At 34.9% G+C, this 20,022-nt stretch overlaps 1 protein-coding gene across 2 annotated transcripts in view; it reads right to left on the bottom strand.

Moving 5' to 3' along the window:
- EFCAB7 (EF-hand calcium binding domain 7) overlaps positions 1-20,022 on the bottom strand; it is a 46,046-nt gene that overhangs the window by 9,250 nt on the left and 16,774 nt on the right. The window contains exons 7-11 of one of the 2 annotated variants that reach the window (XM_045477664.1): positions 13,473-13,614; positions 8,750-8,859; positions 6,287-6,444; positions 5,491-5,624; positions 896-1,044 (exon numbers count right to left, since the gene is read on the bottom strand). In XM_045477664.1, coding sequence (XP_045333620.1) covers positions 896-1,044; positions 5,491-5,624; positions 6,287-6,444; positions 8,750-8,859; positions 13,473-13,614 — 693 coding nt within the window. The remainder of the gene's footprint in view (positions 1-895; positions 1,045-5,490; positions 5,625-6,286; positions 6,445-8,749; positions 8,860-13,472; positions 13,615-20,022) is intronic. The other variant, XM_045477665.1, reaches the window with a different exon arrangement.

The raw sequence follows: 20,022 nt of genomic DNA, 5'->3' as shown, positions 1-20,022 counted from the left end.
TTGCTCTCTCTCTCAAAAATAAATAAACATTAAAAAATAAAGTAAGATATAAAAAGTTATTGTAACTCAACCTCTTATTAATAAAAATGGCAAAAAAAATTATTCTCAGAACTTCTCAGAAAAGAGGTTTATGAGGGATTTTCAATGATGTCAAAGCTAGGAATTAAACCAAAGTCTCAATACACCCAAAATTTAAAGTGTGTTGAAGCTAGTGTCACCCTCCTAAGTTGATTTATTTACAGAAAGGGCAGATGTTATTTTTAAGAATATAAACAACAAATGTACTGTTATGTGATGCATGGCCTGAAACTCTTGAATTCTTTATTTTAAACCTGACACAAAATATAGACTTCAAAAAGTAAGGCCTCATTTTTATTATTTCTCCAGTTTACTGAAAGTCTTAATGATAGCTAACACATACACAGTGCTATATATTAGCCAAGAACCATCCCAAGTTTTTTACAAATAATAACCCAAGGAGTATCTTTTATCAAAAGATCAGAATTCCAATTCTCATACAGACACGTCCCCCTTATTCTAAGATAGGCTTATTCTATTAGGACAAAGAGTTTCCCTATAGAAATGAGACTTCAGCAACTAAAATAGCCATCACCAATTAAAAAATAGAATTTTTTTAACCACCAAACTTCCCCCCATATTATATGCTCAAACTCCTTTGTTCCTGAATTATTTAAATACTGATAGTAACTAAATTTCAGGTAACAATGGGAACTTGCACAAACTAGCAGAAACACACCGGTGCAACCACAATTCATTCATATACTAAAGTTCAAGGATTTGAGTGCCCAATTCAAAAGTCAGGTGGTAGGAAAGTGTTCGTGGAGTAAAATACTATGTGTATTAGGACCACTGCAAAACTTTCAGATTGCTTTACCTCTGTCAGTTCCAGAGCTTTATTGTAGCCCATTGAGTGTAGAGTTACCCAAAGGTCACGAGGGTCTCCTTCTCGATCATTGGCTTCCATTAGATTGAGATCCATAAAGCCCTGTCTTGTTAGTTCATTCTTCTTTGTATCAAAATTGTCTGTTAAAGTAACCAAAAGTTTCTTTCTTACATAATTTTTTTTTTAAATTTTTTTTTTTTCAACGTTTATTTATTTTTGGGACAGAGAGAGACAGAGCATGAACGGGGGAGGGGCAGAGAGAGAGGGAGACACAGAATCGGAAACAGGCTCCAGGCTCTGAGCCATCAGCCCAGAGCCTGACGCGGGGCTCGAACTCACGGACCGCGAGATCGTGACCTGGCTGAAGTCGGACGCTTAACCGACTGCGCCACCCAGGCGCCCCTCTTTCTTACATAATTTTAAAGCTCATACATTTAATTAAAGATCTATTATATATTATTTTTCATAAATATTTTAATGGAAGCCTTATTTAATGGAAGCCTTATTTTTGGAACTTTCAAAAAAATCGGAAGTTATAAATTGCAAATATATTCTGAAATTAGAGGAAACTGTAATTTTTCTGGGTAAGTCCCAACCTGCTTGCTTATTTAGAGTATATACTGATTTATATATTTTTAAAAATTAAAATGCTTCATATATGTTTACCCCTTAAAGCCAGCAGAATCTGGATGAATTTGATGTAACACCCCCCAAATTAATGGTGTTTCAAAGGGGAGATGTGGATGGTGCCAGATTGAAGGGGACTGCTATATGCCTAATTACTCTAATTTTAACCAAATTGTCCCTGGTCCTTAAAAATCTGTTAGATAATGGGGAACACTTTGGAATCTATGAATGTCCTAGACAATAAATCTATTTTAATATTATTTAATAAATTTAATAAATCCATTTTAACATTGTAAGCAAAACTAAACTCACCTCAAAGTATCTATACATGTGTAATTCCTGAATTTGTCTATTATAGATAATAAATAGCTATTCATTATGGATTATATTCTGTTAACTGTCCAACAAGAAAGATTTTATTTTCTTGCTTCCAATTGTAATATATCCAAAGGAAATGGGTACTCTTTATATATCTCTTCTGTATACACCATTATGAAAAAGCAGCAGAGACACAGCCATTTAAAACTGACTGATTAATAGTTTAAAAAGTTTACAGAGTTTAGGAAGTGACACAGAATTTTTCAAGGAAAAAAGTAAATGTAGATTAAATTAGATCATAGAAATAGTAGCCACTAAACTGGAGGATGGAGCTTGCATGTAATAAAGAAAGATGAAAAAAATATTTGAGATTAATACAAATTTCATTACTATCAAGGAAAATATACCTAATACTATACTATAGAGACTATCAAACTATCAGACTTTTAAAACTTAAAATTCTCAATCCTCCATTAATTTTTTATAAATTCATGAATACCCAACTTTAAGACTTTCTTTAAAGCTATAGTAATCAAGACGGTGTGGTGGTGGCAAAAGATGAGACAAATAATGAGTAGAACAGAGAACCCAGAAGTGGACCCATACAAATATACTGAACTGATATTTGACAAAGGAGCAAAGTCAATTCAAAGGAGAAAGGATAATTGTATCAATAAACGGTGCTAGAATAACTGGACATCCACAGACAAAAAAAATAAATATACGCTAGGATGTTATGTCTTTCACAAAAATTAACTAAAATGGGTTGCAGACCCCAAACACAAATCTATAAAACTTCTGGAAGATAACAGGAGAAAATCTGGGTGACTCTGTATTTGGCTATGTGTTTTTAGATACAACACCAAAAGCACACAAACCAAAAGCATGACACATGAAAGGAAAAAAATGGTTAAGTGGGGCTTCATTAAAATTAAAAATTTTTCCTCTGTGAAAGACACTACTAAGAGAATGAAAAGACAAACCACAGACTGAGAGAAAATACTTGCAAAACACAGCTGATAAGACTTGTATCCAATATATACAAAGAACTCTTAACAGTAAGAAAATAAATACCTCAATCAAAAAGCGGGCAAACGAGCTGAACAGACACCTCACCAAAGAAGATATACAGATGGTAACAAGCATATGAAAAGATCAAATGTTACGAAGGAATTGCAAATTAAAACAAGATATACACCTATTAGAATGGCTAAAATCTAAAAAGACTAATAATACCAAATGCAGACAAGGATGTGGAGCACTAAGAATCCTCATTTATTCCTGTGGGAATACAAAATGGGTATAGTCACTTTGGAAGACAATGTGGCAGTTCTTTCAAAGTTAAACATAGGTTTACTGCGGCAGTGATCATTGAATTTAAATGAACTGAAACAAGCTGAAAACTACGTACACACAAAAATATGCCCATGAGTATTTATAGTAGCTATGCTCATAAGTACCAAAAATTGGAAACAACCAAAATGTCCTTTAACAGGTGAATGAATAAATAAACTGATACCTTCATACAATGGAATTATTATTCAGTGCTAAAAAGAAATGAGTTATCAAGCCAACAAAAAGAGGAAATCTAAATACACACTGCTAAGTGAAAGAAGCCAGTCTGAAACGACTATCTACTGCAAGATATCCAACAATATAACACTCTGGAAGAGGCAAAACTATAGAGACAGTAAAAAGATCAGTGGTTGCCAGGGGTTTGAAGGGACGAATAGATAGATGAATAGGTAGAGCACAAGGGATTTTGAGGGCAATGAAATTATTCTGTATAATACTGTAAGGGCAGGTATATGGCATTATGTATTTGTCAAAATCCAGAGAACTGTACAGCACAATATAACCCTAATATAAGCTATGGATTTTACTTAATAAAAATGCACCAGCATTGGTTCGCCAATTTTAACAAATGTATCATACTAATGCAAGATGTCAGAAAATAGGAGAAATTGGTAGAGGGGAGGAGAAAATCTATTCATACTTTACTGTAAACCTAAAACTGCTCTAAAAATAAAATATATTAATAAAAAATGAAAAAATTAAGGCAACTTTAAGTATAAAAAAGTTTATTAAAATGATCTTACAGGTAGATAAAACATTTTCTTATTATCAAGGAGAAAGTTGCATAAAATTAATATTACGTATGACTATAAAAATAAAAACTTCAGAACCTAAAAGGCCTGATTCTTTGCAGTATTACTGATGTTGGTGAAGGGGACATTCTCCCTTCAAATCATTTTTTAAGTCAACCATTCTTGGGGATTTTTTTGTAGCAGGGTATTCAAGGTTCTGGAGTCTAACTGCTTGGGTGTAAAACTCAGCTGTGAAATTTTCTTGGTATATAACATTGATCAAGTGACTTACTCTCTTTGATTCTGTTTCCTTATTTGTAAATTGAGAATAACAATCGTACATACCTCAGAGAGTTGCTGTATAGACTGCTTCCAACTGACATGTGGTAAATTCTCAAAAAATGTTAACTATCAATTCTACCAATTAAATTATCAAACTAAAATTTTATTTATCAAAAACTTTGCCATAAAAAAGTCTTATTATGATTCATTCTTATTGAATATGTTTTAGTGCCACAATAAAGAATCAAAAGATTGTATTCTTAACGTTATAAGATGATTATATCTTCCTAAGAATAATATTCTGTATATTACAAATCTTCTTATTTGAAGTTTAATGGTATAAATCAATATTCATTTCTTGTTGCTGAGTATACCATATATAAAGTTTATATAGTGTATCTCTTTCATTTAAAAATAAATACATTTTTGAAAACCTTTGTATTAATAATATTTCTACCTCACTTGCTGTTTAGATAAACAGATTTATCAAACTCCAGCCTGGCTCACTGACTTTGCCAAGCTTAGACCATTTTAAGAACCAAAGGAGTAGGACACATTTCTACCCCAGTCACAGCAATATGTGAGTTAATTTGTTTCCTGACTGCATTTTGGCCTTATTCTGTGATCTATAGTTGGCTATGGCTTTTGGTTTTCCCCTTTGATCTTTTAGTCCTTGGCTTAAATACATAAGCCCTACCATTTTCCCAAACTCCTCCTAAGAGACAACAGAAATTGTCTCCTTCTCAATAGTTTCCTTTGCCAATCATGATGTTTTTGGTTTCTATACCACCATGGATGTGCTTTCATAATTCAACTCAAATACAAAACAAAACAAAAAAAAAAAAAACAACTAAAGAATTCTTAACATATATAAAGAACTTGCTGGAAACTGCTTAATTTTTAGTCAAACGTTAGCCTATTAGCTCTTTGCTGCCCTCTCCTGGGCACAGTTTGGGGCTCTTGACCATTTCCATTTCATTAGTATCAAGAGCTGAGACAAAGTTTTTTCCATTCTAAGATCCAAAGAACATAGGCTAAAAATGAAGTGACATTTAAGTAATTCATATTTTCTTTTAACTTGAATACTATACCAACTATAAATTTAAGGAAAATAAATATTTACATTTTTATGATCTATAAACAATGCTACTACTTTTTCACTGTCCTAACTGCTATAATAATATTCTATAGAGAAGTCTGACATTTTACTTCTTAAAAATGAAAGAGTGCTATTTTTTTTATGTATGCATTAAGGAGAAGAAAAGTGCTTACCTCGGCAGACAGCCCAAGCATCTTCATCACATTTCTCATCGCTTGTTCTCAATTCAAAAAAATTATATTCTTCAAGGCTAAGAAGACCATTTCCATCCAAATCAATTACTTCAAATATATCTGATAAAGTTGACCTAAAATTATAAATAGAAAATTATTTGTCTCCATGGCAACTGGACTGAATGTTTCTATGAGGACAACTTTCAAGAGGAAGTAATATCAAGACATTAAACAATTTTTTGAACTTAATATATCCAAATATATATTTTTAGTCAGTCTGAGACAAACAAGCTTCTAAAACAACCACAGTATCTCAACCCATAGTAGTAACTCAATGAATGGTAATTCTATCATTCTTTTTTCCTTTCTCCAATCTACTTTCTTCTTCCTATTCTACCAGATATTATTGTATATATCTAGGGTATAAAGGAACTACCTAAGTATTTAGATTTCATATTTGACAGTTATCTAAGTTAATGGTGCAACTGGCAGTATCTATTTCTAAGGAAGTGTCTAATCAGGTAGAAATCTGTAAATGTGTGACTCAAGTTGACTTGCCAAATGTGTGGAACTCAGAAATGAGTGGCAATCCCAGACTCATGAACAGAAAATCACTTTCAGATGCCTAGGGAATGAGTTGAATTATTGAATTAGGATCTGCAGGTGGGTCTGGCAGCTGGCCAAAGGAAAGGATGGAAGACAGGCTATTGATCTATAATTTTACAGTTCTAACCTTAATAAACTAGATTTTACAGTTCTAGATTTTACAGTTCTAACCTTAATAAACAAAACTTACCTAAATTCCTTTGTAAGAAATAATTCCCCTGTTTCATCTCTATATACAAGTTGGGCTTCTTCAGTTACTGGTTTTATTTCTTTCCTCAGCCTACAGCCAGTTGTAGAAGGAATTAACCAGTAAATTCCAGGTCCTAGTTCACCAGTCCACCCAAACACCTTTTCTCAAAAGAATTAAAAAACAGTAACCAACATGAGTTTTAATGGCTTTTCATCTTTCTTCTGAAAGGGAAGTTTTAGAAGCAATTTATCCATTTTCACCAACTCTATTATGCGTCTATCAATCGTTTACAGGCTTCAAAATCTGGTTATTAATGGAAGTCCTGGCACAAGACCATTAGATGTAGTTCTTAGGATATTTTAAAAACAAATGCCTAAAACTGTAACAGGTAAAAAGTTATATAACTTCTAAAGATTTTCCAATAATCTTCAAAAATGTTTGTGATGTAAATATCTTTAACAGGAAGCAAAGAGAGAGATCTTAAAATAATTTTACAATTCCCTAATTTGATTCAAATATAAATACATGATTTGTAAATCAGATTTCAAGAACACAAAGTAAAAAATATATTTCAAGAATTCATTATTTGTAAGAATATTTATAAGCCGTATTTGTTAGAATCCAATTATGCAGACAGAAGCACTGCAATACTACTATTACTTATGTAATTAATATGGATTATAAAACAAGATGGCAGAATCCTAGATAAACCTACCTTATACAAAATTTCTTTCCATCACAGTATATTTATAATGAGTGACAGGACATTTGTATAGGAAACATTTTATTCTGTAGTTTCATAAAAGAAAGCATAATGACATCTCTCTATGAATGTTCTAGGTGTTTTATGGAAACAAACAGCCATCTATAAAACCTAGGGGTTATCTCTGTCAAATATATTAAATCTAAGCATTTTCTTGCCATGTATAACAGCTAAGCAAACAGCTATTGGCCCTTCAGCACAGAATAGCCCTAGGGAATTCTGTCAGGAATTGTGTCCAAAAACTTTGAAAACACAGACGTATTTTAGGTCATCCTGGGGACTCATACACAAAATAAAGTTGTTTTTCTGAATTCTGGGTTCAGTCCTATTTCTGCCCTCACAAGTCAGAGGAACCATAATCATCCTAAAGTGACCATACCATGTTCTATTTTGCTACAAGAAGCAACCCAATAAAACTAGGGTCAATGAAGACTAAAGATTGACAAATCCCTCCTTGGGAAACCATAATCTTGTAAAATGGCCAGATGTAGTCTGGTACCCAGAAGTGAAAAGCAGTTCTTGCTGCTTCCTAATACATGTTATCCCATGAACTTCCCTTATCTCCACATATAACCTTGAATTTCCACTGTGGATGGCAAATGGAAAGTCTTTCATGCACACAAAACTCTTCTTAAAGAAAATAATTGTGAAACTAAAACTAAAAATCCTTTGCAAATATGACATATTACAGAAAAACAGAAGCCAATATAGTAAAAAGGTAAATAGAAACTCATTCAAACTTTACTACAGGCTTGCTATGTACTAACATTTTTATACATGCAGTATCATAAGAAAGTAATTTTATCCAATACAAAATGGGAAAAACTATTGCTTTAGACAATACTTTATCTTGAACCTAACTTTGTAGTCAGTTCTGAAGAAGAGTTTCGTCAAAACATTAACCTGTGTCATTTTATTTGTTTCTTGCCTATAACTATTCTTGTCTGTTCAGAAGCCTACAATAAAGACTTTTATATAACATTCCATCAGGGAAATGTTTGTCTGTCATTGGACCTGTATAAAGATTAAATATGATATTGCAGTAAGCCCTTGAATAGTATTATTCCTGTTGTTGTGTAGCAGATGTATTTTGTAGTCCTCATAAAATAAATAGCCACATTTATGTATCTGCCTCACATATTTGGCCTCTGAGTAAATATATAATTAGAAAAGATCAGAACAACCCCATGGGCAACATATAAAATCATTTAAAAGCATTTCTTCAGATCAATCTATTTTTGAACCCTATAATATGAGTCAAGCCTGAGGATAGCAATCTTGAAGTTTTTCTTTTTTGCAGTAGCAATATAAAGTAAGACAAACATCTAAAGCAACTTTTCCAAAGTCTTGAATTGCCTGTATTTAGGGAAAAAAATCCACTGGCATCAATCATTTTAATTGCATATTACAAAAAAAAAATGTTCACATGTGAGGCATCTGGGCATTTAGAGAAGAAAGTGAAGTATAATGTCACATAACATATAAGTTACAAAGCTAATCCTCAGCTCTTAGCAATCAAGAGAAAATACATCACAATTAAAAAGACACATGTAATATTCATAGTGCTTAAATACTGTATATACCCTAATTGGAGAGAAAGATACACAAGTTAAAAACAAATATAGAAAATCTATTATATTCCTCAAACTTGAGTTCATGTCATATTTTCAAATTAAACACTAGGAAATAAATATGTATACTTCTCTATTTCGTAGTTCAGTAAAACACATGAGTTGTAGATTTGCTTGGCTCTCATTTTCCTTAAGAATATACAAGGCAGTATCAATTGATAACCAAGGGGATGGTTTTCCTAAAAACAAACAAACAAACAAAAAACCCCAAACATCTTAAAATAAGCAATTACTACTTACTCTTTCCTATTTAAAAAATAAGTTAGTGGTTTCTTTCCCCTATGGATTTTTTTTTTTTTAGAAATGCACATCCCATTTTTATATAGAAATATCATAGCATTTGTAACTATATATAGTATCCTTGCTAGAAATATTCTCTATTCACACTTTCTAAAACTCGTAACTTTTTTTGAATTGACCGGAAAGCTGAGGTTGCAAGGCAACCAAGTAACCTGATATCCAAGGAAAAACAAACCCTTTCAAGGAGTGATGAGATTCGAGCACTAGCTTACCTGTGGAGAGGCACTGGAGGAAAAGATGTTAGACATCATCTATGTATATGCTGACAACTCCATAATTTGAAAATTTTTTTAATGTTTATATTTATTTTTGAGACAGAGTGAGACAGCATGAACAGGGGAGGGACAGAGACGGAGACACAGAATCTGAAGCAGGCTCCAGGCTCCGAGCTGTCAGCACAGAGTCCGAGGCAGGGCTCGAACCCACAAACTGCGAGATTATGACCTGAGCTGAAGTCAGATGCTCAACCGACTGAGCCACCCAGGCTCCCCGACAACTCCATAATTTGTATCTCCAACTAGAAACTTTTCTCTGAATGTTAAATTATAATCAACTACCTATTGGACATCTCCATTTGAATTTCTATATCTAAAACTGACCTTCCCCAATTCCTTAAAAAAACCTGTCCATCTATATTCTTCTCTATCTCAGTCTCAGTTTATAGTAATTCATCCTTGCAGTTGCCATGCCAAAAAGCTTGAAGTCACCTTTAACTTTTTTCTTCTCTCACATATCATAACCAATCTTCAGGAAATTGTATGGTTTAACCTTCAAAATATATCCAGGATCTTTATTTTCTTTTTTATTATTATTATTTTTTTTAATATATGAAATTTATTGTCAAATTGGTTTCCATACAACACCCAGTGCTCATCCCAAAAGATGCCCTCTTCAATACCCACCACCCACCCTCCCCTCCCTCCCACCCCCCATCAGCCCTCAGTTTGTTCTCAGTTTTTAAGAGTCTCTTATGCTTTGGCTCTCTCCCACTCTAACCTCTCTCTTTTTTTTTCCTTCCCCTCCCCCATAGGTTCCTGTTAAGTTTCTCAGGATCCACATAAGAGTGAAAACATACGGTATCTGTCTTTCTCTGTATGGCTTATTTCACTTAGCATTACACTCTCCAGTTCCATCCACGTTGCTACAAAGGGCCACATTTCATTCTTTCTCATTGCCATGTAGTACTCCATTGTGTTGTGTCTACATTCCTGGTTCAAAGTATCATCAGTTCCCTCCTAGAACTCTTCTTTCTCTTGGGTACCCTTCAATCTGTTTTCAATATAGCAACCTGACTGCTCTTGTTAAAATAGGTCAGATTATGTCCTGTTTCTACTCAAAATTCTCTCATGGAGTTGAGAGTTGGAATAGTATTGCTCCCACCCTAACAATAAAAAGTACGTGAACTAGAGAATTCTAATTTTTTCTTGAACCCATCAGCACTAAGGTCCCAGGGCAACCAAGTAGCCTGAAATCCAAGGAAAGGCAAACTCTTCTAAGGAGAGATGAGATGCAATCATTGGCTTATCTGTGGTATAGCACAGACGACAAAATGTCAGGTACCATACAAGTAAGTGGAAGAAGAGAGAGAGCAGAAGAAATATTTGAAGAATAAAGATGGAAATTTTCCTAAAAACAATGAAAGACATTAAGCCAAAAATCCAAGCAGGATAATTACAAACCAACCAACCCCACAATAACAGCATCAACAAGAAAAACAAAATCACCTAGACAATACTAAAATCATTGTAAATTAAAGATACGGAGAAAATTGTGAGGGCAGCCATGGGAAAAATCCTCCTAAGATTCTGCATTTTTCTCAGAGTAAAAGCCCAAGTCTTCATTATGGCCAAAACAAACAAATAAAAGCAACTCTACCTGATTTTGTCCTGGTTCCTCCCTGTCCTCCATCTCCTACTTTGTTCTAGCCATTCTAGTCACCTTGCTATTCTTCTAACATCAGGCACACTCTTACCTCGGAGCCTCTGACAGAGAAGTCCCTCTATGTGGAATGCTCTGCCACCTGTACTCTTCACCACTCTCCACTCATCCCCTCCACCAGCCCTATATCCACAAAGCTTACTCCTCTGCCTTCTGTGGAAGACAGCAGAAATGGCTGCTCTGTACCCACAGCCCATTGCAATGTGAATCTGCTCCTCCATCATGAGATCAAGTCTATTTCTCTATCTTATAAATCTAGACTTGCCTTATTACTTGCTGTGAACAACAGAATGTAACAGAAGTAATGTGTCAGTTCTGATTCCAAGCCTTAGGAAACCGTAGGTGCTTCTGCTCCTTCCTTCAGATCCCTATTACACCAAGAGAACAAGCCCAGGCTAACTCACTAGAACATAAGAGACTATATGAGGCAGACTCAAGTCGTCCCAGCTGAGACCTCATATAGAGGACAGAGCCCAGCCAAGACCAGTAAAGCCAGCTATGAGCTAACCAACAGTTGATCACAGATGATAAGTAAATCCTACAGAGAAAAGCAAAGCCCAGCTCAAACAAAAATAACTATCCAGTAAACCTGCTTATGAGTGAACAGTTGTTTAATTGTTTCCAGCCACTGTGGGTTTTGGGGTAATTTGTTATGTAGCAGTTGATAACTGATATACCTCTTTCAAAGTCTTTGCTCAAATGTCAACTTCTTAATGAAGTATACACTAACCACTCCATTTCAATGGCAACTCATATTCCCTCAGCATTCACAATGCCCTATCCCTCTGTATTTTTCCCATAGCACTTATCACTTACTAACATACCACATCATTTACTATTTATTATGTTTATTATTTATTGTTTCCCTCACTAGAATATAAGTTCATAAGGGTAAGGATTTTTGTCTTTTTTGTACTCTGATGTATCCTAAGCACCGAAAATGATACTTGATATATAAGGCCCTCAATGAATATTTGATAAATATGTGAATAAAGGATCTTCTTAAGAATATGGAGAATTAACATCTGCATTGAATATGCAGGCCAATCTTGATACCTGTATCTGAAAAAATGATCACTGTAATTGTCATTTAAAAGTACCAACCACCATTGGAGCACCTGGGTGGCTCAGCTGGTTAAGCATCCAACTCTTGATTTCAGCTCAGGTCATGATCTTGCAGTTCATGGGTTTGAACCCCAGGTCGGGCTCCACATTGACAGTGCAAAGCCTGCTTGGGATTCTCTCTCTCTCTCTCTCTCTTCTTTCTCTCTCTCTCTCTCCCTCTCCCTCCCTCCCTCCTTTCCTCCCCTCCTCGGTCTCACACTACTCTCTCAAAATAAATAAAAAGTATCAACCACCAAATGTTGTAAGAATTTCACAAGATATACAGTTAAAACTTTTAGAATCTCTACTTTAGGAGGCAAGAAGAATGGAGCAGGGAAGAATCCTCTAGTAATAAAACAAACATTTTCTTATTATGTAAAAATAATTTTAAAAATTGATACTTAGAGCAACCAACATTAAAAAGATTTCTAGGGATGGGGCGCCTAGGTGGCTTGGTCGGTTGAGTGTCAGACTTCGGCTCAGGTCATGATCTCACAGTTTGTGGATTCGAGCCCCGCGTCGGGCTCTGTGCTGACAGCTCAGAGCCTGGAGCCTGCTTCAGATTCTGTGTCTCCCTCTGTCTCTGCCCCTCCCCTGCTCACTCTCTGTCTCTGTCTCAAAAATAAATAAAATAAACATTAAAAACAAACAAAAAGATTTCTAGGGAAAGCACCCTTAAGGACATTTTCACTAATTAAAAATTAAATAATAACCATTTTATTTTTTTATTAAAATATTTTTTAAGTTTATTTACTTATTTTGAGAAAGAGAGAGCATGAGTGGGGTAGGGGCAGAGAGAGAGGGAGAGACAATTCTGACAGTGCAGAGCCCAAAGCAGGGCTCGAACTCACAAACTGTGTGAGATCATGACCTGAGCCGAGATCAAGAGTTGGACACTCAACAGACTGAGCCACTCAGGCGCCCCAATAATAACCATTTTAGACACTAAGAAATTAATTTGTATCCAGCATTTATATATAGAAAAGGAATATTACCAGGAATGTAAAGATTATTAATAACGATTGTTTAAGTCATAGGACATAGGACTTTGGAGATATTCAAAATTATTTGCAGTTCACATTGCCCCAAATTATGTTCCTACAGAACTTCTCTTAAACTTATTAATCTTAAAAATGGACAAATGGAAAAGCTAAAAATTAATTAGTAAACAAAATGTTAATTCTATATCAAGAAGAAACCAGGATACACTTTGTTCTTGTTTTTAAAGGAATTAAAATAAAACTTGCTTTAAACATACACAAAAACCAACATACTTGCTTTGTAAAATATGATAACACAAAGTATAAACTAATGCTTTCTTTCTTTAACTGTACGTAACCACGTTTGTTAGGTAGATTATTTTCTTCACTAAGGCTACCAAATATGTAAGTTATTTTCAAAGAGGGCATAATTTGATATTTTAAAAAATACACAAAAAAATTAAACTTGCCTTCAACTTGACTCAGGTTTAGTGGTTTAATTGTAAGATAAACCATGGATCTCTGAGCTATCTGCATCCTATATTGATGACTAATGATTTCACCATCTTCTTCTAAAAAAAAGCAACCTTTTGACTGTACACATTGCCACTCCTGAAATGAAGGAAAAAAATTTTTTTCAAACATTTATTAAATGTTTCCAGCATGTAGAGTAATAAAGAGAAACCTAAGGAAGATATAAAGGAAATGTCAAATAAAGCCACTTACCTCCAGGAATTTGCGACATAAAAACAACAACAAAAACAAACAAACAAAACCCAACCAACCAACCAACAAACAAACCAGTCAGGACACAATTCAATTATAATTGACAGTAGTAAATTTTTACAACAAAAAATAATTATATGTGCAAAATAATAACCCTAGTTCCTAATAGTAACTGGCACATTGTTGGTACTCTATTAATATCTGACCGATGAGGGGAGGTAGACATCAATATAAACTATATCTTGAAAGATGAGTGTAATTTAGATAATGAAAAGTTAGGAAAAGACATAATGGAAAGAAGAAATAAGAAAAAATAAAGTTTGTGAGAATGGGAGAAGCAGTGAAACAAAGCAACAAATAAATATGCTGCTACAATAACTAGGCCAGGATTAGTGCTTGCAACATAGTAAAAATGACTAAGTAAGGACTCCTAAAACTGATGCTGAAAGGAAAAGTGATGACTTTGTATTTAAAAGGTAAAGAATGTGACAACCAAAATAACAGTTTCAAGTCCAGGCAACTAAAAGAACACTGAATAAATTTTATAGCCATAGCACAATGCTGATAAACATCAGTTTTGCGAAAAACTTTTCTGTACAATTGTTTCTGCTATCTCCTGGTTAGCCAAATTCCTTCTGGTCCAAACTAATAGGTCTAAATGGGATCTCTTAACTAGAATTAAATACAACTCAAAGATGACACCTTACGGAGAAAGTAGAAAATTCTGTATTGAACATATGAGAAATTGTGCCATTGCCACAAATGTGTACAAAAATCTTCTTCACTTGATCATTAGTGGGCTTGCCTACCTAAAACATATTTCTGCTCTACCCTTAGTGACTTACAAACATATGTATGAGTTTTTGAAATGACTTTATAAAAGATGATTTTGAAAAATTATCTGTAAGAATGCTTAGATAATAAGCTCAAGGCCTTAATAATATTAAGATAACCACTAAAAAGGTATACGTTAGCTGTTAACAATAACATAAAAAATACTATAAATTCATTATAGAAAAGTCTAATATGGTACTAAAAAGGTGAGAACAAACATAATTTCTATTGAGGTTGATTTCTCATTCACTTTTTTTATAAATATTTTTTTTTCAACGTTTATTTATTTTTGGGACAGAGAGAGACAGAGCACGAACGGGGGAGGGGCAGAGAGAGAGGGAGACACAGAATCGGAAACAGGCTCCAGGCTCCGAGCCATCAGCCCAGAGCCTGAGGCGGGGCTCGAACTCACGGACCGCGAGATCGTGACCTGGCTGAAGTCGGACGCTTAACCAACTGCGCCACCCAGGCGCCCCTCATTCACTTTTTTTAAAGGCTACATTATCCTAACATGTATTTACACATCATTTTTCTATTACATAAATGATAATTATTTTCATATTTTATATTATTTTATAGCACCAAAATACATTTAAAATTAGAAATTTAAGAATACGGAAAAAATCCCCATAATTCTACCACCCTAGTTTGATTTCTATATAATCATTCCTAATACCACCCTTACATAAAAACCTATGTTTTATGTTCTAATTAACATTATTCTATGTTGTGTCTTCTCCATGTAATGTTACATCCAAAATATTTTGCTACTGAAAAATAAGAACAAAACTGGAGGAATTACATGTCCTGACCTCAAAACTCAATAGAAAGCTACCGTAATCAAAATGGTGTGATATTGGCAAAAAGACAAATATATAGATGAATGGAATAGAACAGACAGCTCACAAATAAACTCTCACATATATATGGCCAAGTAATTTTCAATAAGGATGCTAAGACCATTCAATGGGAAAAAGGACAATCTTTTCAACAAATGAAGCGAAGAAACCTGGATATCCAAGTGCAAAATAATTAATTTGAACTCTTCTCTTATACCATACACAAATTAACACAAAATGGATCAAAGACCTAAATGTAAGTACTAAAACTACAAAACTCTAAGAAAAAAACATAGTGGAAAAGCTTCATGACAATGGATTTGGCAATGATTTCTTGGATATGACATCAAAAACACAGGTCACAAAAGAAAATATAGACAAACTGGACTTCATTAAAATTAAAATCCTTTGTGCATCAAAGAACACTATCAACATAGTGAAAAAGGCTCACGGAATGGGAGAAAATATTTGCAAAGCATACATTTGAAAATGAACTAATATCTAGAATATATTAAAAACTCTTACAACTCAACAACAAGCCCCCCCCCCAAATTAAAAATGGTCATAAGGGAGTACCTGAGTGGCTTAGTCAGTTAAATGCCTGACTCTTGATTTCAGCTCAGGTCAGGATCTCACACGGTTCATGAAATTGAGCTCCGAATCATTGGCCTCTGCACTGCCACAAGGAGCCTGCTTGGGATTCTCCCCTTGCCCATCTCAAAATAAATAAATATTTTTTTTAAAAAATGGTCCTAAGACTTGAATAGACATTTCTCCAAAGAAGATACACAAGTGGCTAATAAGCACATGAAAAGATGCTTAACATCACATCATTAGGGAAATGCAAATCAGAACCACAGTGAGATACTACTTCATACCCACTAGGATGGCTATTAAATAAAAACAAAAACAAAACCCCCAAAATACATAAAATAACAAGCGCTGACAATGATGTGGAGAAATTGAAACCCTTGTGCATTGCTGGTAGGAATATAAAATGTGATGCCACTATGGAAAAGTTTGTTAGTTCCACCAAAAATTAAACACAGAATTACTGTATGATCCAGCAATTCCATTTCTGGGCATATAGTGAGAGCAGAGACTCAAACAGATATTTGTACACCCATCTTCATGGCAGCATTATTCACAATAGCCAAATGGTGGAAAGAATCCAAGTGTCCATTGGTGGATGAATGGGTAAACAAAATGTGGAATATGCATACAATGGAATATTATTCAGGCTTAAAAGGGACTAAAATTCTAACAGATGCTGCAGATATAAACCTTGAAGACATTATGCTAAGTGAAATAAGCCAGACACAAAAGGACAAATATTGCATGATTTCACTTAAATGAAGAACCTAGATTAAATTCAGAGAAAGAAAGTAGAACAGAGTTTGCCATGAGTGGAAAGAGGAGGAAATGAGGAGTCATTGCTTAATGGGTAAAGAGATTTAGTTGGGCATCACAAAAGCTAAATATGAAAGACCCACAGTTAATACCATCCTCAATGGGGAAAAACCGAGAGCTTTCCCCCTAAAGTCAGGAACACAGCAGGGATGTCCACTTTCACCACTGTTGTTCAACATAGTACTGGAAATCCTAGCCTCAGCAATCAGACAACAATAACAACAACAAAAAATAAAAGGCATAGGGGTGGCTGGGTGGCTCAGTCAGTTAAGCATCCAACTTTGGCTCAGGTCATGATTTCATGGCTTGTGAGTCCAAGCCCCGCATCGGGCTCTGTGCTGATAGCTCAGAGCCTGGAGTCTGCTTCAGATTCTGTGTCTCCCTCTGTCTCTGCCCCTCCCCTGCTCACATTCTGTCTCTCTCTCAAAATAAATAAACATTAAATTTTTTAAAAAAGAAAAAGAAATAAAAGACACACACGACATGACATGATACTCTACGTGGAAAACCCAAAAGACTCCATGAAAAAACTGCTAGAACTGATACATGAATTCAGCAAAGTTGCAGGATATAAACTCAATGTACAGAAATCAGTCTAATATGTAAAGTGATGGATCACTAAATTCTACTCCTGAAACCAATACTACACTGTATGTTAACTAACGTGGATTTAAGTAAGCTTAAAAAAAAAAAAAAAAGATTTAGTTGAGAATGATGAAAAGTTCTGGATATGGAGAGTGGTGATGGTTGCAAAACCATATGAATGAATCTAATGAACAGAACCATATACTTAAAAATGGCTAAAATGGTAAAATTTATATTATGTATATTTTACCACAAGAAAAAAAGCCATTTTGCTAAGCAATATTCAAGTTTTTTCAATTTAACTGGTTCTATAATTACCCATTGAGTTTGTATACCATTACTTACTTGTTTCTAAAATGTTAGATATTTATGTCACTTCTAATTTCTCATCAGCATAAATAATACTAAAATGAAGACTACTTTGTCTAAATATTTTTCTTTTCATGAATAATATCCTTCGAAAGATCTTCTAGGCCAAAAGTAAGTATATTTTTTTAAATTCATTTTATTTTTTTTAATTTACATCCAAATTAGTTAGCATATAGTGCAACAATGATTTCAGGAGTAGATTCCCTAATGCCCCTTACCCATTTAGCCCATCCCCCCCTCCCACAACCCCTCCAGTAACCCTGTTTGGTCTCCATATTTAAGAGTCTCTTATGCTTTTGTCCCCCTCCCTGTTTTTATATTTTGTTTCTCTTCCCTTATGTTCATCTATTTTGTCTCTTAAAGTCCTCTTATGAGTGAAGTCATATGATTTTTGTCTTTCTCTGACTAATTTTGCTTAGCATAATACCCTCCACTTCCATCCACGTAGTTGCAAATGGCAAGATTTCATTCTTTTTGATTGCCGAGTAATACTCCATTTACATATATACCACATCTTCTTTATCCATTCATCCATTGGTGGACATTTGGGCTCTTTCCATAATTTGGCTATGGTTGATAGTGCTGCTATAAACATTGGGGTGCATATGTCCCTTCAAAACAGCATATCTGTATCCCGTGGATAAATACCTAGTAGTGCAATTGCTGGGTCGTAGGGTAGTTTTATTTTTTAGTTTTTTGAGGGACCTCCATACTGTTTTCCAGAGTGGCTGCACCAGCTTGCATTCCCACCAACAATGCAAAAGAGATCCTCTTTCTCCTCACCAACATCTGTTGTTACCTGAGTTGTTAATGTTAGCCATTCTGACAGGTGTAAGGTGGTATCTCATTGTGGTTTTGATTTGTAATTCCCTGATGATGAGTGATGTCGAGCATTTTTTCATGTGTCGGTTGGCCATCTGGATGTCTTCTTTGGAGAAGGTCTATTCATGTCTTTTGCCCATTTCTTCACTGGATGATTTGTTTTTTGGGTGTTGAGTTTGATAAGTTCTCTATAGATTGTGGATACTAATCCTTTATCTGATATGTTGTTTGCAAATATCTTTTCCCATTCTATCAGCTGCCTTTTAGTTTTGCTATTGTTTCCTTCGCTGTGCAGAAGCTTTTTATTTTGACTGAGGTTCCAGTAGTTCATTTTTGCTTTTGTTTCCCTTGCCTCCAGAGATGTGTTGAGTAAGAAGTTGCTGCGGCCAAGATTGCTTGCTTTCTCCTCGAGGATTTTGATGGCTTCCTGTCTTACATTTAGGTCTTTCATCCATTTTGAGTTTATTTTTGTGTATCGTGTAAGAAAGGGTCCAGGTTCATTTTTCTGCATGCAGCTGTCCAGTTTTCCCAGCACCACTTGCTGAAGAGACTGTCTTTATTCCATTGGATATTCTTTCCTGCTTTGTCAAAGATTAGTTGGCCATATGTTTGTGGGTCCATTTCTAGGTTTTCTATTCTGTTCCATTGATCTGAGTGTCTGTTCTTGTGCCAATACCATACTGTCTTATGATTACCGCTTTGTAGTGTGGCTTGACGTCCAGGATTGTGATGCCTCCTGCTTTGGTTTTCTTTTTCAAGATTGCTTTGGCTATTCGGGGTCTTTTCTGGTTCCACACAAAAGAGTAAGCATATTTTTAAGGCAGCATGTGTTTCCATGCTGCTTTGTAAAACAGTGATACCAATTTTACAATACCACCAACAATGTATCATGTAATAATTTTTCCACTACCATAACTTGGTCAGCAGTGTTATCATTAGAAAAACTGTGTGGTGGTGGGGAATTATTTCTTTTTCTTTTTTTAAAAAATTTTATTTATTTTTGAGACAGAGAGAAACAGAGCATGAATGGGGGAGAGTCAGAGAGGGAGACACAGAATCTGAAGCAGGCTCCACGCTCTGAGCTGTCAGCACAGAGCCCGACGCGGGGCTCGAACTCACAGACCGTGAGATCATGACCTGAGCCAAAGTCGGAAGCTCAGCTGACTGAGCCACACAGGCGCCCCAAGGGAATGATTTCTTAAGCAATGTGTGAGTACATAATATTATAGTATTCCACAATTTTTTTTTTTATTTTTTATTTTTTTAAAGTGTTTTTTTTTTTTTTTCAACGTTTATTTATTTTGGGGACAGAGAGAGACAGAGCACGAACGGGGGAGGGGCAGAGAGAGAGGGAGACACAGAATCGGAAACAGGCTCCAGGCTCTGAGCCATCAGCCCAGAGCCTGACGCGGGGCTCGAACTCCCGGACCGCGAG

This window comes from Leopardus geoffroyi, chromosome C1 (genome assembly GCF_018350155.1).
Source record: "Leopardus geoffroyi isolate Oge1 chromosome C1, O.geoffroyi_Oge1_pat1.0, whole genome shotgun sequence".
NCBI lineage: Eukaryota > Metazoa > Chordata > Mammalia > Carnivora > Felidae > Leopardus > Leopardus geoffroyi.
Note: the sequence above shows the minus strand (reverse complement) of the source record. Positions and strands in the feature narration are given on the sequence as shown.